At 36.8% G+C, this 17,940-nt stretch overlaps 1 protein-coding gene across 1 annotated transcript in view; it reads right to left on the reverse strand.

Annotated features, from left to right (window-relative positions):
- DACH2 (dachshund family transcription factor 2) overlaps positions 1 to 17,940 on the reverse strand; it is a gene marked incomplete at its 3' end in the record, with an annotated part of 132,967 nt that overhangs the window by 21,499 nt on the left and 93,528 nt on the right. The window contains exon 3 of the mRNA XM_039225197.1: positions 5,000 to 5,172. Coding sequence (XP_039081128.1) covers positions 5,000 to 5,172 — 173 coding nt within the window. The remainder of the gene's footprint in view (positions 1 to 4,999; positions 5,173 to 17,940) is intronic.

The raw sequence follows: 17,940 nt of genomic DNA on the forward strand, positions 1-17,940 counted from the left end.
TACTGATGCATAGGAGCACATGAACCCTAATGTTCATAGCAACACTCTCAACAATAGCCAAAACATGGAAAAGGCCTAAGTGTCCATCAACGGACAAATGGATCAAGAAGATGTGGTTTTTCTTTACGATGGAATACTACATGGCAATGAGAAAAAATGAAATCTGGCCATGTGTAGCAACATGGATGGACCTTGAAGGTGTTATGCTGAGCGAAATAAGTCAAGCAGAGGACAGATATCATATGTTTGCACGTATAGGAGGATTAGGAGGAACTTAACAGAGGACCATGGGGGAGAAGAAAGGGGGAAATAGTGGAGGAGAGGGAGAGAGGCAAACCATGATAGACTCTTGAATTCTGAGAACAAACTGAGGACTGATGGGTGTGAGGGGGTGAAGGTGGAGTTGGGCATAGAGAAGGGCACTTGTTGGATGAGCACTGGGTGTTATATGATATGGAAACCAAGTTGACAGTGAACTATTTGTAATACAAAAAAAAAAAAAAAAGAAGAAGAGTGGAGCCTGACTCCACCCCCGCAAAACAGATACATAGGCCAATAGAACAGAATAGAAAACCCATAAATGAACCTACAATTATATAGTCCATTACTCTTTGACAAAACTGGAAAGAATATGTAAAGAGTAAAATGCACGTTCTTCAACAAATGGTGATGGGAAAACTGGACAGGACCCTGCAATGAATGAAACTGGACTACTTTCTTTCACCAAAGAAAAAACAAAGTCAAAATGGATTAACAACCTAAATGTGAGACAAGGTTTGTGAGTTTGAACCCCACGTAGGGCTCTGTGCTGACAGCTCAGCGCCTGGAGTCTGCTTTAGATTCTGTGTCTCCCTCTCTCTCTGCCCCTCCCTTGCTTGTTCTCTCTCTCTCTCTCTCAAAAATAAATAAATATAAGAAAATATAAAAAGTAAAAAAAAAGCCAAAAAACAGACTCTTAACTACAGAGAACAAAATGATGTTACCAGAGGGGAGAGTGGTGGATGGATGGATTAATTAGGCAATGGGGCTTTAGCATTGCAGTTGCTGTGATGAGCACTGGGTGTTGTAAGGAAGTGTTGAATTACTATATTGTATACCTGAAACTAATATTGCATTATCTGTTAACCACACTGGAATTTAAAGCGCTCTGTAAATTTAAATAGAGGAAATGTGTTTTTGTTTGAATAGCTCCCATATCCCCCAAGTAGTTTTATATGACAAAGTCTTAATACATAGTTTTGCCCCACTACCTGCGGGATTCTAATACATTAAACTTTGAAACTGTTCTTCACCAAAAAGCACATTGAAAACAAGTGTCTGGGGGCTCCTGGGTGGCTCAGTCGACTAAGCGTCTGACTTCGGCTCAGGTCTTGATCTCACAGTTCGTGGGTTCAAGCCCCACGTCGGGCTCTGTGCTGACAGCCAGCTCAGAGACTGGAGCCAGTTTCAGATTCTGTGTCTCCCTCTTTCTCTGACCCTCCACTGCTCACGCTCTCTGTCTCTCTCTCACTCAGAAATAAATAAAAACCTTAAAAATAAATAAAAGTTAAAAAAAATTAAAAACAAGAAAACAAGTGTCTGTTATTTTTTTTTTTTTTTGTAATTTTTTATTTTTGAGAGAGACAGAGACAGCGTGAGCAGGGGAGGGTCAGAGAGAGAGGGAGTCACAGGACTGAAACAGGCTCCAGGCTCTGAGCTGGCAGTCAGCACAGAGCCTGACGCGGGGCTCGAACCCACGAACTGTGAGATCATGACCTGAGCCGAAGTCGGACGCCCAACCGACTGAGTCAACCAGGCGCCCCCAACAAGTGTGTGTTATGATATAAATCAACTGATGTGTGAAATTTCTGTCCTTATAGCTTAGTATCGTATTGATAACTCTTTTTGAAAGCAGTGCAAAGATTTCAGTATATGAACACCCATTTGTCCATTATTTTGACGTTTTTTAATTATGTGATTTCCTATGAATTAATTTTTTAAACTAATACTGTCACTATCCCATAATAATACCTTTACAAAAACAAAGACAACCTAGCTACTATATTAAAAGCCTTTACTAGTCTCTGAAATCATCTCTCTAAAATAAACATTTTTTTCTTCATTTCTATATCATCCTCTGATAGAAAGCTACTTCTATAGATTTATAGAAAAGTTTTATGAAAAAGCATTCAAAATAAATATTTTTTAACTGACTTTGGTCAAAATAACTATATGAAAGTAGATCCAATTTTCTTCAGCAAATGGTTTCTATGTATTTGGCAAGACTTAAATAAGCATGTTATCTAATATTAACTTTTAAAGAGCAATATTCAATTTTATGTTTGTAAAGATTTGACTTTTTTAAGTTGCATATGAAATAGTTATATCAGCAGTAACCAAAAATGTAGTTCTATTGTTTAATATGTTAACAATATTTGGATTATTTAAGGAGAAGATAATAATCCTTACCATTTCCATCATCACCACCAATAACCAAATGCTAGTCATGAGCTCCTCCCCAAGTGCCTATTCACTCCAAATTTGTTGCAAAGCTACCAAAAGTCCCAAACATTCAAACAGAAGGTAGCTGATTCAGTCTGAATAATCATCATTAAGAAAATTAAACAAATGTATTTTTGAAAAGTGATAAATACGCCTCTACTGAAAGTAATTTTTATCATTTCAAAGCCAGTATTACAATTCCATTACTTTTTTTTTCATTTTTTAAGGTTTATTTTATTTTTGAATTATATATAGAAAAAGACAGAGTGTTTGCAGGGGAGGGGCAGAGAGAGAAGAAGACACAGAATCTGAAGCATGCTCCAGCAGAGCCCGTCATGGGGCTTGAACCCACGAACTGTAAGATCATGACCTGAGCCAAAGTCGGACACTTAACCAACTGATCCAACCAGGTACCCCATACAATTCATCTACTTTAAACCATGCTTTGTTTCTTAATAGTTTCCCAGTGTTGTGTGGGATCACATTTACATAAGTAGCCATTCAATTTCAAAATCATGGGAAACTTATTCCATCTTTAAATATATTCATGGATGACTTGTTTCCTCAAAAATAACCATTTCCTAGTTTACACTCGGATCAAATATTCAAACAACAAAGTTCTGATTAGGTAGGATATATTAATCTACCGAAGGCCACAATCTTTGCAGGAGCATACTCTATTTGGCCATGGAAATACACATGAAGCATAATAAAAAATTATCAATTTTTCTTGTCCTTTCCTACAAAAGTTATATTACAAATTTTCTTCATTGTTTTAAAAAATCCCCCAAACTGGAAGCTAATTTGAAATGAGGGCACTTGGGTGGCTCAGTTGGTTAAGCGTCCAGTTTTGGCTCAGGCCATGATCTTGTGGTTTGTGGGTTTGAGCCCCGCATTGGGCTCTGTGCTGATAGCTAGCTCAGAACCTGGAGCCTGCCTTTGGATTCTGTGTCTCCCTCTCTGTCCCTCTCCTGCTCATGCTCTCTCTCTCTCTCAAAAACAAAATAAGGCATAGAAAATAAATAAATAGATATATAAATAAATAAATAAATAAATAAATAAATAAAAATGAAACAAGAATGTCCAAAATCTCACATTTTCTCTGCCTTTTTTTCGCATGCCCCCATGTACATCTATTACAATCATTTCAATATTATCAAAACCCAGTTCAAATCCAACAAATGTAATTCTTTTTGAGATCCCATCCTCTTCTTTTGGCCAAGCTAGGTATAATACCTCCCTCCTCTAAATTCTTATAATACTTGGTGATGCTTTATGCCATTCATCACAGTTTGTTTTGTTAGTACAAATTAAATGCATACTTATATTTTATATCACATTTAGTTTGTGAGTACTGGAAGACAGGGATTATATCTTCTTTATCTCTTTCCCATATTGTCTACTACAGCATACGTATATCAAGGATATGATACTTGTTGACTACAAGAAGGAACAAAGAGACAAATCAATGGGTTGCCCTAACTATACTTTTGATTTTATATACCTTTATATTATCTCTTTGCCCAAAGAAAATAAATGTTAAAAATCCAAGTTCACATGATACTTGGAAAGAGGGCAGTGAGATTCTATGCAAAACTAATAGAAGATAAGACAGACTTTAAAATACTATTTGTCTTTCAATAGATAGTGGTGATGAAATTTTGAAAAAAATTGTATTCTAATGATAATGATAATTCTATAAATTATCATAAATATTTGTTTAATGTTTCACAGTTTTTAATTTTTTTAACATTTATTTATTTTTGAGAGACAGAGAGGAAGCAGGAGAGGGGCAGAGAGAGAGAGAGTCACAGAATCTCGAGTAGACTTCAGGCTCTGAACTGTCAGCACAGAGTTGATGTGGGGCTTGAACCCAGAAACCATGAGATTATAACCTGAGCTGAACTTGGATGCTTAACCAACTGAACTACCCAGGTACTCCAATGTTTCAGTTTTTAACCTCTATTTTACTCACATAATCTCTGGACAACCAACAAAATAAGTGGGATAGATTATTACTATGACATATAATTTACAGTTAAGGAAACAAGTTCATGCAGGTTAAATATCATATCCAAGGTTATTCAGCTAAGTGGCAGATCAGAATTGAACCGTAGGTTTTTTTGACTACAAATCCTGTATGGTATATACTACTCCACAGTTGCCCGCCAAACACCAAAAAGATGTAGTGTTTATTTCACCCAGTAATGGTAGTGATTTTTATACACTACTGTACTCTGCCATTAGCTTTTCTATGCCTCCCACGCACTGTGCTCATGACTGTAAGATATGAAGCTAGAATTAAAGGTGAGATCTCTGGTCATGTAACAAAAACAAACAAACAAAAAATACCTTAGCAGGCATAGTCAGAAATAAAATTCATCAATACTATCTATATCCTAAACAACTGAGTCAATAAGCTGTGTGTTTATGCTGAAGATGCAGTGGTATTGCTAATATTTTCTCAAAATTTACATATAACTAACACCTTTGTCTTCTTCCAAATCATGATTCTTACCTTTATAACAGAAGCCCCAGCTCTGGAGAGTGGACTGTGAATCTGGGCTGCAGCAGCCATGTTGGCAATAGTATTGAGATGGTTCATCTGATTCATTGCCATGGCAACTGATGCAGGAGGTAAGCTGACTGGAAGTAAGGGATGAGGCATCATCATAAATGGCAGATCCAGTCCTAAAAGAGACAGTGTATGTTAAATTTTTATATTTGTAACATTTTTTGGACAAAGAAAATCACATCAAAACTGATGCTATGAAATAGTAAAGAAAAAATATTTTAATTCATTCTTGTTGACTTTCTTTAAGTTTTATTATATCCTAGTATCTCTTTGGGCAATTAATGGTACCTAAGATTTAATATTGCTTTATAGTTTTAAAAATATTTCTATATCTGTAAAGTGTTATTTATCAATATTCCTTGTTCTTGTTATCACTCCTAAAATATTTATAAGATGAAATTTATTTTACTTATAAAAACAAATAAAATCTTTAAGCCAAACATCATTTTCATTTTTTTTAATTTTTTGTTTTTATTTTTTAATTTTTATTTTATTTATTTATTTTTTTTACAAATAGTTTATTGCCAAGTTGGTTTCCATATAACACCTAGTGCTCATCCCCACAAGTGTCCTCCTCCATGCCCATCTCCCCCCTCCCCCCGCACACCCATCAGTCCTCATTTTGTTCTCAGCATTCAAGAGTCTCTCATGGTTTGCCTCTCTCCCTCTCCCCCACTATTTCCCCCCTTCTTCTCCCCCATGGACCTCCGTTAAGTTCCTCCTAATCCTCCTATACGTGCAAACATCGTTTTTAATAAGAAGTGACTTTCTTTTTTAATCACTAAAATATATTGATGTGTTAGTATCTTCTAACTTAACACCTTCTTTAGAAAATATAATAGTGGTGGGGCTCCTGGGTGGCTTAGTCGGTTAAGCGTCTGACTTTCGCTTAGGTCATGATCTCGCGGTTCGTGGGTTCGAGCCCCGCGTCGGGCTCTGTGCTGACTGCCAGCTCAGAGCCTGGAGCCTGTTTCAGTCTGTGACTCCCTCTCTCTCTGACCCTCCCCTGCTCACGCTGTCTCTCTGTCTCTCCTAGAAATAAAAACATTAAAAAAAAGAACTTTAAAAAAAAAAGAAAAGAAAATATAATAGTGGTGCTGGTAAGACAGGATGTAGATTGTCTAGGTCTCAGAATTACTGAAGGAAGTAAGACTTGGAATATGGTCTACTCCTTTAGTTATAAATCTCTAAAACGAATGCTCTGGCTCTAATTTGAAGAATGCCCATAAGGAGTAACTCCTCTATCAAAATATTAAACCTATTTTCAGTTTAATAACAAAAACATCATTGAGTAATTTCTAGAATTCTGTTTATTTTCTTATGCAAGGTGAAATAGTTTTCACATATTTTAAATTTGTCAACATCTCTCAAATATTATCCACATTATACTTATGAAAGCCACAGATATATCATCATGAAAAGAGTAACAAATTAAGCTGTTTTCTCCTTACCCCTTATGAGCTTGTGGTTTGTGAGGAAACATGTTTGAACAGAGGCTAGGGAAATTTAGCCTAACATTATGGATGTTAACATCATTACGATAAGCAGACCATAGCACTTAACAATATATTTTAAACTATTGCCTCAACAGTAATCTTGCCTTCATTTGGATAGAAGCCCAGAAACCAGTAATGTTCTAAAATGTCCTTGCCTATAATTTTCCTAAATTGTTGCAGATTATATAAATATACAATGGACAGTGTTTATGTTGATCCCACATGCAATTATCCACTATTAATAATATCCCCTTTTTTTCTCTTTGCCAACCCTCATTTTTTCTTGTTTTGAAAATGGCAAAAACTAGTGAAAAATCATGAATCTATAGAAAGTATAATTAGAGTCGTCCTAAATCTCATTCCTAAAAACAACAGTAACAGTATAAAAATTCTCAAAACACATACTTTTAAGACAAAAAGCAGTGCAGAAAAAATTCTGTAAATTGATTTAAGGTCTGTCTCCTGACTTCAACAAAGATGGTTCAATAAAACCAGAAATACTTCAAAGTTATGCAATGAAACAAAACACATTTAATAGGTCTGATACAAAACTAAAGTGATCATCTCAATTAAAGGAACTCCTATATAAAGAACACAATAGTCTGCAATATTTGTGATCAAAACGCCATAAATATACTGTTATTAAAATTACACAGGGATTTAAAAAAAGGTTAGAAACTTAAATTCTGCATGGAAGCCAAGAAGGGGAACATACACTGTAATTTCTATGACTACATATCTCCACAGAATATTAACATAATATTTTAAACTTTCCTCCTATTAATTCACTTATGGCTCACTATCTCCAAATCCGTTTAAGGAGTACTCTACCAAACCAAACTTCTTAGTTATGAAAATTTTTCTTAATTAATTTATTAGAGAAGCCTCAATATAGTATAAATACAGAAATAAAAAATGGCCCCAGCACTCCCTTTTAAACTACAAGTTTTTCAGTTAGCCTTCCAAAATTACTTTGATGTATATGCATTTTTATATTATACTCATCAAAAGACTTTGCTATAATGATGAGATATTGTATAACATATTAAATTAATCACTGTTTAACTTTTCCTTGAAATCTTCGCTTTATGCTTAACATAATAGTAACCATCAATGGTGCAAATAGGCTTTTATATAAGGCTTTCATTTACCAAAGATAATTATAGGCTTAAATTCTTCTTCATGTTCTCGAGTTTTAGTAGTAAATTGATCAAACTGTATATGAAAAGTAGCCATCGGTGCCTCCCTTTACCACCCATATGCTTAAGTAAGTCTTTGTTCAAATTTACATTTCCTTTAAAAATGGAATAATTCCTCATTGTCCAAAGATTTTCAGCATCATCCAGACGCCATCTGGCCATATCAAGTCATATGCCTACTAAAGTCCAATTGGCATGCAAACTAAATGCAAACTGTAAACAGAATTTAACATTCTATAGGCAGTTTTAAAATACAGTTAATCAAATATTTCAAATGACCATACAGTACTTAAAAGTAATACTTTCAGATCATGACCTGCAATGACTGTTAATTGACTATAATATCCTACACTCTAAGCTAATATTTACATCACTGGCCAGTTTAACAGTGACTCCACATGAGTTTCACAGGCAAAGCATATGTAAATAATGAATTATGTAAGTCATAATTTTCCCAAAGTTGAAAACATTAAGTTAAAACCATCAAAAGTACACCAAACTCCAGTAGTCTGGCTCATTTAGTCACATACCAGAAATGTATAGACTTTCAATTATATGTCAATTAAAATTATTATTTTGGGGCGCCTGGGTGGCTTAGTCGGTTAAGCGTCCGACTTTTGCTTAGGTCATGATCTCGCGGTTCGTGGGTTTGAGCCCCGCGTTGGGCTCTGTGCTGACTGCCAGCTCGGAGCCTGGAGCCTGTTTCAGTCTGTGACTCCCTCTCTCTCTGACCCTCCCCTGCTCACGCTGTCTCTTTCTCTCTCTCCTAGAAATAAATAAAAAACATTAAAAAAAATAAAATTATTATTTTAAATCACCAAAATGAGTCATCTCTTTCCTGTTAACATCAACGTCATAATGCCAGCTACTATAAGCGTTATTTGTAAAGCAACTTGGTATTCCAGCAACTCTTACTACTTTTATGTACGTGAGTGACACCACCTCTTTCTAGCTATTAAGGCTACAAACTTCAGTAAAACTCTAACACTGCTAAAATCCCACACTCATTTGACATCCAAGTCATGTTGACCTCTGTAATATCTTAACATTTCTACAGTCAGCTACCAATCCTATCATAACTGTACCTGGCTTTTTGGTTGGTTTTCCTATACCATTTCATTTGGCTTTACACTTCAATTTTAAGATGTTCAGTGGTCACTGTCTCCAAAATAAATATAAGCTCTTTGGTTTGCTGTGAAGTTAAGTTTTTAGCTTTGATGTCTCAGGATATTCCTGTATGTATGCTCCACTCTAATCCCACTGAACTAACTACAGCTTTCTACAATTTTAATTCACCTTGACCTCACTCTTATTATTCTTGCCTCCCTCTGGAATTTACCTCTTTACACTTGTTATTTGGGTATGGTAAAAGTCATCCCTTTTTTGAATCATCGGACTTCATTTTCAGAGAAGTTTTAGGTTTACAGAAAAAAAAATGAGCAGAAATTACTGAGAATTCTCATATATCTCCTCTCCACCAAAAGTTTCTCTGCTTATTAACATTTTGTATTAGTGTGCAGCACCATTTGTTAAAGAGACAGTGTTTTTCCCATTGGATATTCTTTTGTCCTTTGCCAAAGATTAACTGACCATATAATTTTTGGTTCATCTCAAGGTTTTCTATTCTCACCTATTGATCTCTGTTTTTATTTTTTTGTGCCAGTACCATACTGTTTTGATTACTACAGTTTTGTAATATAACTTGATGTCTGGAATTGTGATGCATCCTTCTTTGTTATTCTTTTTCAAGGTTGCTGTGACCATTCAGGATCTTCTGTGGTTCCATACAAAGATTTAGAGGGTTCTAGTTCTGTGAAAAGTACTAGTGGTATTTTGATAATGATTGCATTAAATATACAGATTGTTTTGGGTGGTACAGACATTTTAACAATATTTGTTCTTACAATTCATGAGCATAGAATGTATTTCCATTTCTTTGTTTCACCTTCAATTCTTTCATAAGTGTTTAATACTTTTAAAACTACAGGTTTTTCACCTCTTTGGTAAGGATTATTCCTAGGTACCTTATTCATTTTGTTGTAACTGTAAATGGAATTGATAATTTAATTTCTCTTTCTGCCATTTCATTGTTAGTGTGTAGAAATGCAACAGATTACCGGACATTGATTTTGTATCCTGTGACTTTTTTTAATTTGTTTATCAGTTCTAGCAGTTTTTAGGTAGTGTATTTTGATTTTCTATGTATAATATCATGTCATCCATAAAAAGTGAAGGTTTTACTTGTTCCTTGCTGATTTGGATGACTTTTCTTTCTTTCTTTCTTTCTTTCTTTCTTTCTTTCTTTCTTTCTTTCTTTCTTTCTTTCTTCCTTTCTTTCTTTATTTTTTTTTCTGATTTCTGTGGCTAGGAATTCCAGTAGTATGTTTAATAACAGTGGTGAGAGTAGACATCCCCGTCTTCTTCCTTACCATAGAGGAAAGCCCTCAATTTTTCTCCATTGAGGATGATGTTACCCAGGGGGTTTTCATATAAGGCCTTTATTACATTGAGGTATGTTCCCTACTTTGTTGAAGGTTTTTTATAATAAATGCATATTGTAATTTGTCATATGGTTTTCCTTAATCTACTGAAATGATCATATGGTTCTTATCCTTTCTATTATTGATGTTATGTATCACTTTGATTGATTTATGAATATTGAACCACTCTTACAACCCAGGAATAAAACTCACTTGATCATATAAAGGTTTTTTTTTTTATGTGTTGTTGGCTTTCATTTGCTAGAATTTTCTTGAGAATTTTTGCGTATATGTTCATCAGGGATATTCCCTAAAGTTGTCCTTTTATGTGGTGTTTTTATCTGGTTTTCATATTAAGGTAATATTGGCTTCATAGAATGAATTTGGAAGTTGTCTTTCCTTTTCAATTTTTTTGGAATAGTTTGAGACAAATAGGTACTAACTCTTCTTTAAAAGTTTGGTAGAATTCTACTTTGAAGCCATCTGGTCCTGACTTGTTTGTTGGGAGTTGTTTGATTCCTGATTCAATTTATTTGCTGGTGATCAGTCTGTTGAAGTTTTCTGTTTCTTCCTTTTTTAGTTTAGGTAGTTTTCTAGGAATTTATCCATTTCTTCCAGGTTGTCCAATTTCTTGGAATATTTTCATAATATTTTCTTATAATTGTGTTTCTGTGGTGTTGGTTGTTATTTCTACTCTCATTTGTGATTTTATTTAATTGAGTCCTTTCTCTTTTCTTTGTGATGAGTCAATCTAGATGTTAATCATTTTATTGATTTTTTTTTTCAAATAACCAGCTCCTGGTTTCATCGATGATCTATTCTTGATTGAGTTTCTATGTCATTTATTTATGTTTAATATTTCCTTCCTCTCACTGGCTTCAAGCTTTGTTTGTGGTTATGTTTCTAGGTAAGGTTAGGTTCTTTATTTGAGATTTTTCTTGTTTCTTAAGGTACACTGGTAATGCTATATACTTCCCTCTTAGGACAGCTTTTGCTACATCCCAAAAATTTCAGACGATTGTGTTTGCATTTTCATTTGTTTCCATGTATTTTTTTACTTCTTTTTTTTATTTCCTGGTTGAGCATTCATTGTTTACTAGCATGTTGTATAATCAACATATATTTATGGTGTTCCCATTTTTTTCCCCTTAGATTGACTACTAATTTTATAGCATTGTGGTTAGAAAAGGTGCATGGTATGACTTCAATCTGTTCATATTTGTTGAGGTATGTTTTGAGGCCTAATATGTGATCTATTAACGTCAATGTTCCATGTGCACTTGAAAATGAGGAGCCCTTAGCTAACATCATCCTCAATGGGGGAAAACTGAGAGCTTTCCCTCTGAGATCAGGAACACGAAAGGGATGCCCACTCTCACCACTGTTGTTTAACATATGGGGGAGGTCCTAGGATCAGCCATCAGACAACAAAAGGAAATAAAAGGCATCAGAATTGGCAAAGAACAAGTCAAACTTCCATTTTTCTCAGATGACATGATACTGTACATAGAAAACCTGACCAACTCCACCCAAAGCCTACTAGAACTGATCCATGAATTCAGCAAAGTTGCAGGGTATAAAATCAACATACAGAACTCGGTTGCATTTTTATACATCAATAATGAAGCAACAGAAAGAGAAGTCAGGAAACAGATCCCATTCAGAATTGCACAAAAAAAACCAAAACACCTAGGAATAAGTCTAAGATATAAAATAAACCTAAGATATAAAAGAACTGTATGATGATAACTATAGAAAACTGATGAAGGAAATTGAAGGAGACACAAAGAAATGGAAAAACATTCCATGATCATCGTTTGGAAGAATAAATAGTTAAAATGTCATTACTACCCAAAGCAATCTGCAGATTCAACACAATTCCAATCAAAATTGCAGCAGCATTCTTCTCAAAACTAGAACTATTCTAAAATTTGTATGGAACCACAAAAGACCCTGGCTAGCCAAAGTAATATTGAAGAAGAAAACCAAAATGGTAGGTATCACCATCCCAGACTTTAGCCTCTACTACAAACCTGTCATCATCAACACAGTATGGTATTAGCACAAAAACAGACACATAGACCAATGGAATAGAATTGAGAACTGAGAACTGGACCAAAAGTGTACAGCCAACTAATCTTTGATAAAGCAGGAAAGAATATCCAACGGAAAAAAGACAGCCTCTTTAACAGATGGTGCTGGGAGAAGTGAACAGCAACATACAGAAGAATGAAACTAGAACATTTTCTTGCACCATACACAAAAATAAACTCAAAATGGATAAAAGACCTGAACGTGAGACAGGAAACCATCAATTCCTACAGGAGAAAACAGGAAACAACCTCCTTGACCTCAACCACAGCAATTTCTTACTTGACACATCCCCAAAGGCAAGAGAATCAAGAGCAAAAATGAACTCTTGGGACCTCATCAAGATGAAAAGCTTCTGCACGGCAAAGGAGACAATCCATAAAACTAATAGGCAACCGACGGAATGGGAAAAGATAGTTGCAAATGACATATGAGATAAAGGGCTAATATACAAAATCTATAAGGAACTCCTCAAACTCCACATCCAAAAAAACAAACAATCCAGTGAAGAAATGGGCAGAAGATATGAACAGACTCTTCTCCAAAGAGGACATCCAGAGGGCCAACAGACACATGAAACGATGCTCAGCATCCCTCCTCATCAGGGAAATGCAAATCAAAACCACACTAAGATACCACCTCACGCCAGTCAGAGTGGCTAAAATGAGCAAATCAGAGGACTCTAGATGCTGGAGAGGATGTGGAGAAATGGGCACCCTCCTATACTGTTGGTGGGAATGCGAACTGGTGCAGCCACTCTGAAACGTGTGGAGGTTCCTCAAAAAATTAACACTAGAACTCCCCTATGTCCCAGCAATAGCACTCTTAGGAATTTACCCAAGGGATACAGGAGTGCTGATGCATAGGGGCACATGGACCACAATGTTCATAGCAGCACTCTCAACAATAGCCAAAACATGGAAAGAGCCTAAGTGTCCATCAACGGACAAATGGATCAAGAAGATGTGGTTTATCTATACGATGTAATACTACATGGCAATGAGAAAAAATGAAATCTGGCTATGTGTAGCAACATGGATGGACCTTGAGGGTGTTATTCTGAGCGAAATAAATCAGGCAGAGAAGGATAAATACCATATGTTTGCATGTATAAGAGGATTAGGAGGAACTTAACAGAAGACCATTGGGGAGAAGAAGTGGGGAAATAGTGGGGGAGAGGGAGAGAGGCATACCATGAGAGACTCTTGAATGCTGAGAACAAACTGAGTAATGATGGGTATGGAGAGGAGGGGAAAGGAGGTGATAGGCATTGAGGGGGGCGCTTGTGAGAATGAGCACTAGGTGTTATATGAAAACCAACTTGACAATAAACTACTTGGAAAAAAAGCAGGGGGGAAATAGTGGTGGAGAGGGAGGGAGGCAAACCATGAGAGACTCTTGAATGCTGAGAACAAACTGAGGACTGATGGGTGTGGGGGGGGAGGGGAAGGGAGGTGATGAGCATGGACGAGGGCATTGTGGGATGAGCACTGGAAATCAACTTGACAATAAACTACTAAAAAAAAGAGATGGAACAAAAAAGAAAATAATACATATTCTGCTATTTCAGGATGTAATGTTCTGCATATATCTGTTAAGTCCGTCTGGTCCTGTGTGTCACTCAAAACCTTTGTTTCCTTGTTGATTTTCTGTTTAGATGATCTGTCGATTGATGTAAGCGGGATGTTAAAATCCCCTGCTGTTGTATTATTATTAATTTAGCTCCATTTTGTTGGTTATTAATTGTTTTATATATTTGGGTACTCACATGATGCATGCATAAATGTCTATAAATGTTCTATCTTCTACTTGAGTTGGACCCTTTATTATTTTATATTGTCCTTCTTTATCTCTCATTAACATTTTAAAAAAGCTAGTTTGTCTAATATAAGTGTGGTTATCCTGGCTTCTTTTTGATACCATTTGCATAAAAAATGTTCCTCTATTCGCTCATTTTCAATATTCCAGTGTCTTTAAGTTGAAAATTAGTATCTTCTGGCAGTGTTTGGATTGGTCTTCTTTTTTATCCATTCCCATACCCTATGACTTTTGATTGGAGCATTTTGTCCATTTACATTCAAAATAGTTATTGATAGATAAGTATTTATTGCCTTTTTATTACTTATTCTGTCATTGTTTCTGGAGATTTTCTTTTATTCTTTCTTATCTTTCTCTCCTTCTTGTTTTGTTGATTTTTTATTAGTTATATATTTGGATTACTTTATCTTTATTCTTTGCATGTTTATTAGTAGTGCTTTATATATGGTGAACATTGGGTTTGTATGTGTCTTCTTTGGGGAATAACAGTATCTATTCATTTGATGGTCATTAAATTTTGAAATCATTCTTTTCTCATCTCTCCTCTATGTTTTAGGTATATATTATTATATTTTATATACATTTATGTGTGAGTTTCTTGACAGACTTTTATAAAAATTTTAATTTTTACTGATTTTGTGTTTCCTACTTTCATACTGTCACTTTTGGCCTCTGCTTTCCACTAAATATGCCCTCTTTAATAATCCTTTCAGGGCCAGTTTTAATGTCATGAACTCCTTTAGTTTTGATTTGTCTGGGAAACTCTTTCTCTCTCTTTCTATTCTGAATTTTAGCCTTCCTGGAGAGAGTATCCTTGGTTGCAGAGTTTTTCCCATTCAGCACTTTGAATATATAATGCCACTCCCTTTCTGGATTGCCAAGTTTATATTGAGAAATCTCCAGCTAGCCTTACGGGTTGTCCCATGTAAGTTAAGAACTTCTTTTGTCTTGCTGCTTTTAAGATTTTTTCTTTATCACTGTATTTTTGCAAATTTAATTAAAATATGTCTTGGTATTGGCCTGCTTTTGTTGATTTTGATGGGAGTTTTCTGTGCCTCCTGGATCTGGATATCTGTTTCCTTTCCCAGATTAGGGAAGTTTTCAGCTATTATTTATTCAAATAAATATTCTGCCCACTTTTACCCCTATTCTTTTTCTCAGACTTGTATAATATGAATGCTATTATGTTTGATAGAGTTCCTTAAGTTTATTATCTTTTTTCCGTAATTCTTATTTTTCTCTTTTGCTCAAATTCATTGCTATCCATTACTTTGTCTTTTAGGTCATTAAATTGTTTCTCTGCTTCTTCCAATCTGCTGCTCATTGCATCAAGTATGTTCTAATAATTGTTTATGCGACACTTCTTCCTGATTTATTCTTCTTCAACTTTTATCTCTGTGGTAAAGATCTCACTGATGTCTTCTATTCTTTTCTCAATCCCAGTGAGTTTCCTTATCATTGTTGTTTTAAAATTTCCATATGCCATGTTAATTATATCTTTTTCACTTAGGTCTCTGGTTGTGGCCTTATCTTGTTCTTTCATTTGGGATGAAATCTTCTCTCTTGACATTGTCTTTGTGTCTGCCTTCTTCATGTCAGAGAAAGACATTATATGCCCTGCTTCTGAAATTAATGGCCTTTTGAAGAAGAAGTTACATAGCGATGGTCGGCAAGATGGCGGAGAAGTAAGGAGCTCCGTACTTGCACTCGCGCCCATACATCACACAAAAAGGATCTGAAGCCATTAGAAACCTTACAAAACCTGAGAGATTGGGAGAAAAAGGACGCAGAATCCACTGAGAGAGCCTTCTAACGTGAGTGCAAACCGGGGAAGATAAAATCGGGCCAGGATGGGAGATTCAAGGGTGGGAGGGGATCCCCCTCTACCCTCTACGGGGAGTGAGAGGGGAAGAGGAGAGAGACCGAAACATAAAAACCTCCGTTCGGGGGGGGGGGGAACCTCCGCTCTGGGCAGAGAAAGACCTTACTTGCCAAATACCTGCACACCAGGTCCCCTCGCACCAACTGGTCCCAGGGGGCTGAGCACACAAACTGCTTCTTTGTGCAGGCTCCTGGCCGGCTGGGCTTCAGAGCAGGGGCTAGCCTGCCGCCATTGTGGCTCCCGGGGGGCTGGGGCCCCTGAAAGAGCCGCTCAGACACCAGGCGTCCGCGCTCCTGGCTGGCTGGAACTCGAGAGGGAAGGCAAAGAAGTAAAAACTGGGAAATTAGCCTGTGAGTTCGTGTTTCGGGTGACGAGCCATAGAGGGACCCAATTTTCCTCACTCCAGCGGGCTCGGGCTCAGAGCAGCCAGCAGGCAAGCCCCCGCCCATGCTCACCAGCCCTACCCAGAGAAGGAAGCAGCGATTCTGACTCCACCCCCAGAGCTCGGCAGGGAGCCTGGAATTGCCCGAGGGGGTTGCCTGGGAAGCTGTGTCTAAGGCAATTTCAGCGGGGCGCGCGGACTGGGATTTGGAGACTGGGACTGGCCTGGGTTGAAGAGTGCACCCAACTTCGGCTGCGCCCCCGGTACGGGGAGTTTACACGCCCAAAAAAGCGAGGTCCAGCGCGGGGTTCAAGAAGGGACTGGAGCACCGTCACTCTCCTCCCAACAACCGCCAAGGCAGAACTCCCGCCTGAGGCATAGGATAATGCCACACCCATCCCTGCCTGAGAGCTGCCCTCCTCCCTTTTTTTTTTTTTCTCTTTTTTCCTTTTTTTTCTCTTTCATTATTTTCTTCTTCTTTCTATTTTCTCTCTTTTTTCCCCAGAAAACTGACCTGATTAACTCTGGTCCCTAGCTGGCTTAAACAATCACAACGAGTCCATTCTGTAAATGTAAATTCTACACCTACCAACATTTTCATCTCTTTCTCTCAGGAGTAATTAGACTATATAGTTACTCTAAATAATTCCAGCATCCTTCTCTCATCTATCCAACCATATTCTACCCTTTACCTCTTTGAAAAAAGCTTCTTATCCCTTCTGCCTGTTCATTCTATTTCCAATTTTCCCTCATCCCGCCCCGCCTTCTCTCTCTTTCTCTATGCTTTTCAACCAGCACTGCATACACAAGGCTATTTAACTGTAGCTGGGAAATCCAGGTATATGTTTAAACCGTTCTTTGTCCATCGGTTTTCTTCTTTTTTCTTTTTCTTTTCCCCTTTTTGACCCTTTTAGGTATTTTATACTCCCAAATATTCACCTTCCCTCCTCCGTCTTTTCCCTTAACTTTTTCGTTTTCCCTCTCGCTTTGCATGTTAGTTGAATTAGCCTGTGCGTTTGTGTGCTCCTGCTCCCTGTGTGTTTGTCTGTCTGTTTTCTTTTCCAGGGCTACCTCAAGAAACAAGCTAGAGTACACAAGGTGGAGAGTCCCAAATATCACTACGAATGGGAAAATAAAATAACCAAGGTCCCAACAAGAAATACCAAGAGACACCATTCAAAAAACACTCTCTGAAAGAATTGGCCCTGGAAAGTCAAGGAGTCTTCTTGGATACAGCAGCGCTCATAGAAACAGAGAGCATAACCGGTCTTTAAAACCACCAAGAGCCGGAAAGCTAACTAAAATGACAAAAGGAAAGAGCTCTCCATCAAAGAAACTCCAAGAAGAAATGACAGCTAATGAACTGCTCAAAACAGATATCAGCAGCATCACTGAACAAGATTTTAGAATAATAATGGTAAAATTACCAGCTGGGCTTGAAAAAAACATAGGGGACATGAAAGAAACTATGGCTGCAGACAAAATGGAAAATAAAAATAGGCATGAAGAATTAAAAAATGCGATACATGAGATCCA

Source organism: Hyaena hyaena, unplaced genomic scaffold (genome assembly GCF_003009895.1).
Source record: "Hyaena hyaena isolate Hyena2069 unplaced genomic scaffold, ASM300989v1 scaffold_1974, whole genome shotgun sequence".
Classification (NCBI taxonomy): domain Eukaryota; kingdom Metazoa; phylum Chordata; class Mammalia; order Carnivora; family Hyaenidae; genus Hyaena; species Hyaena hyaena.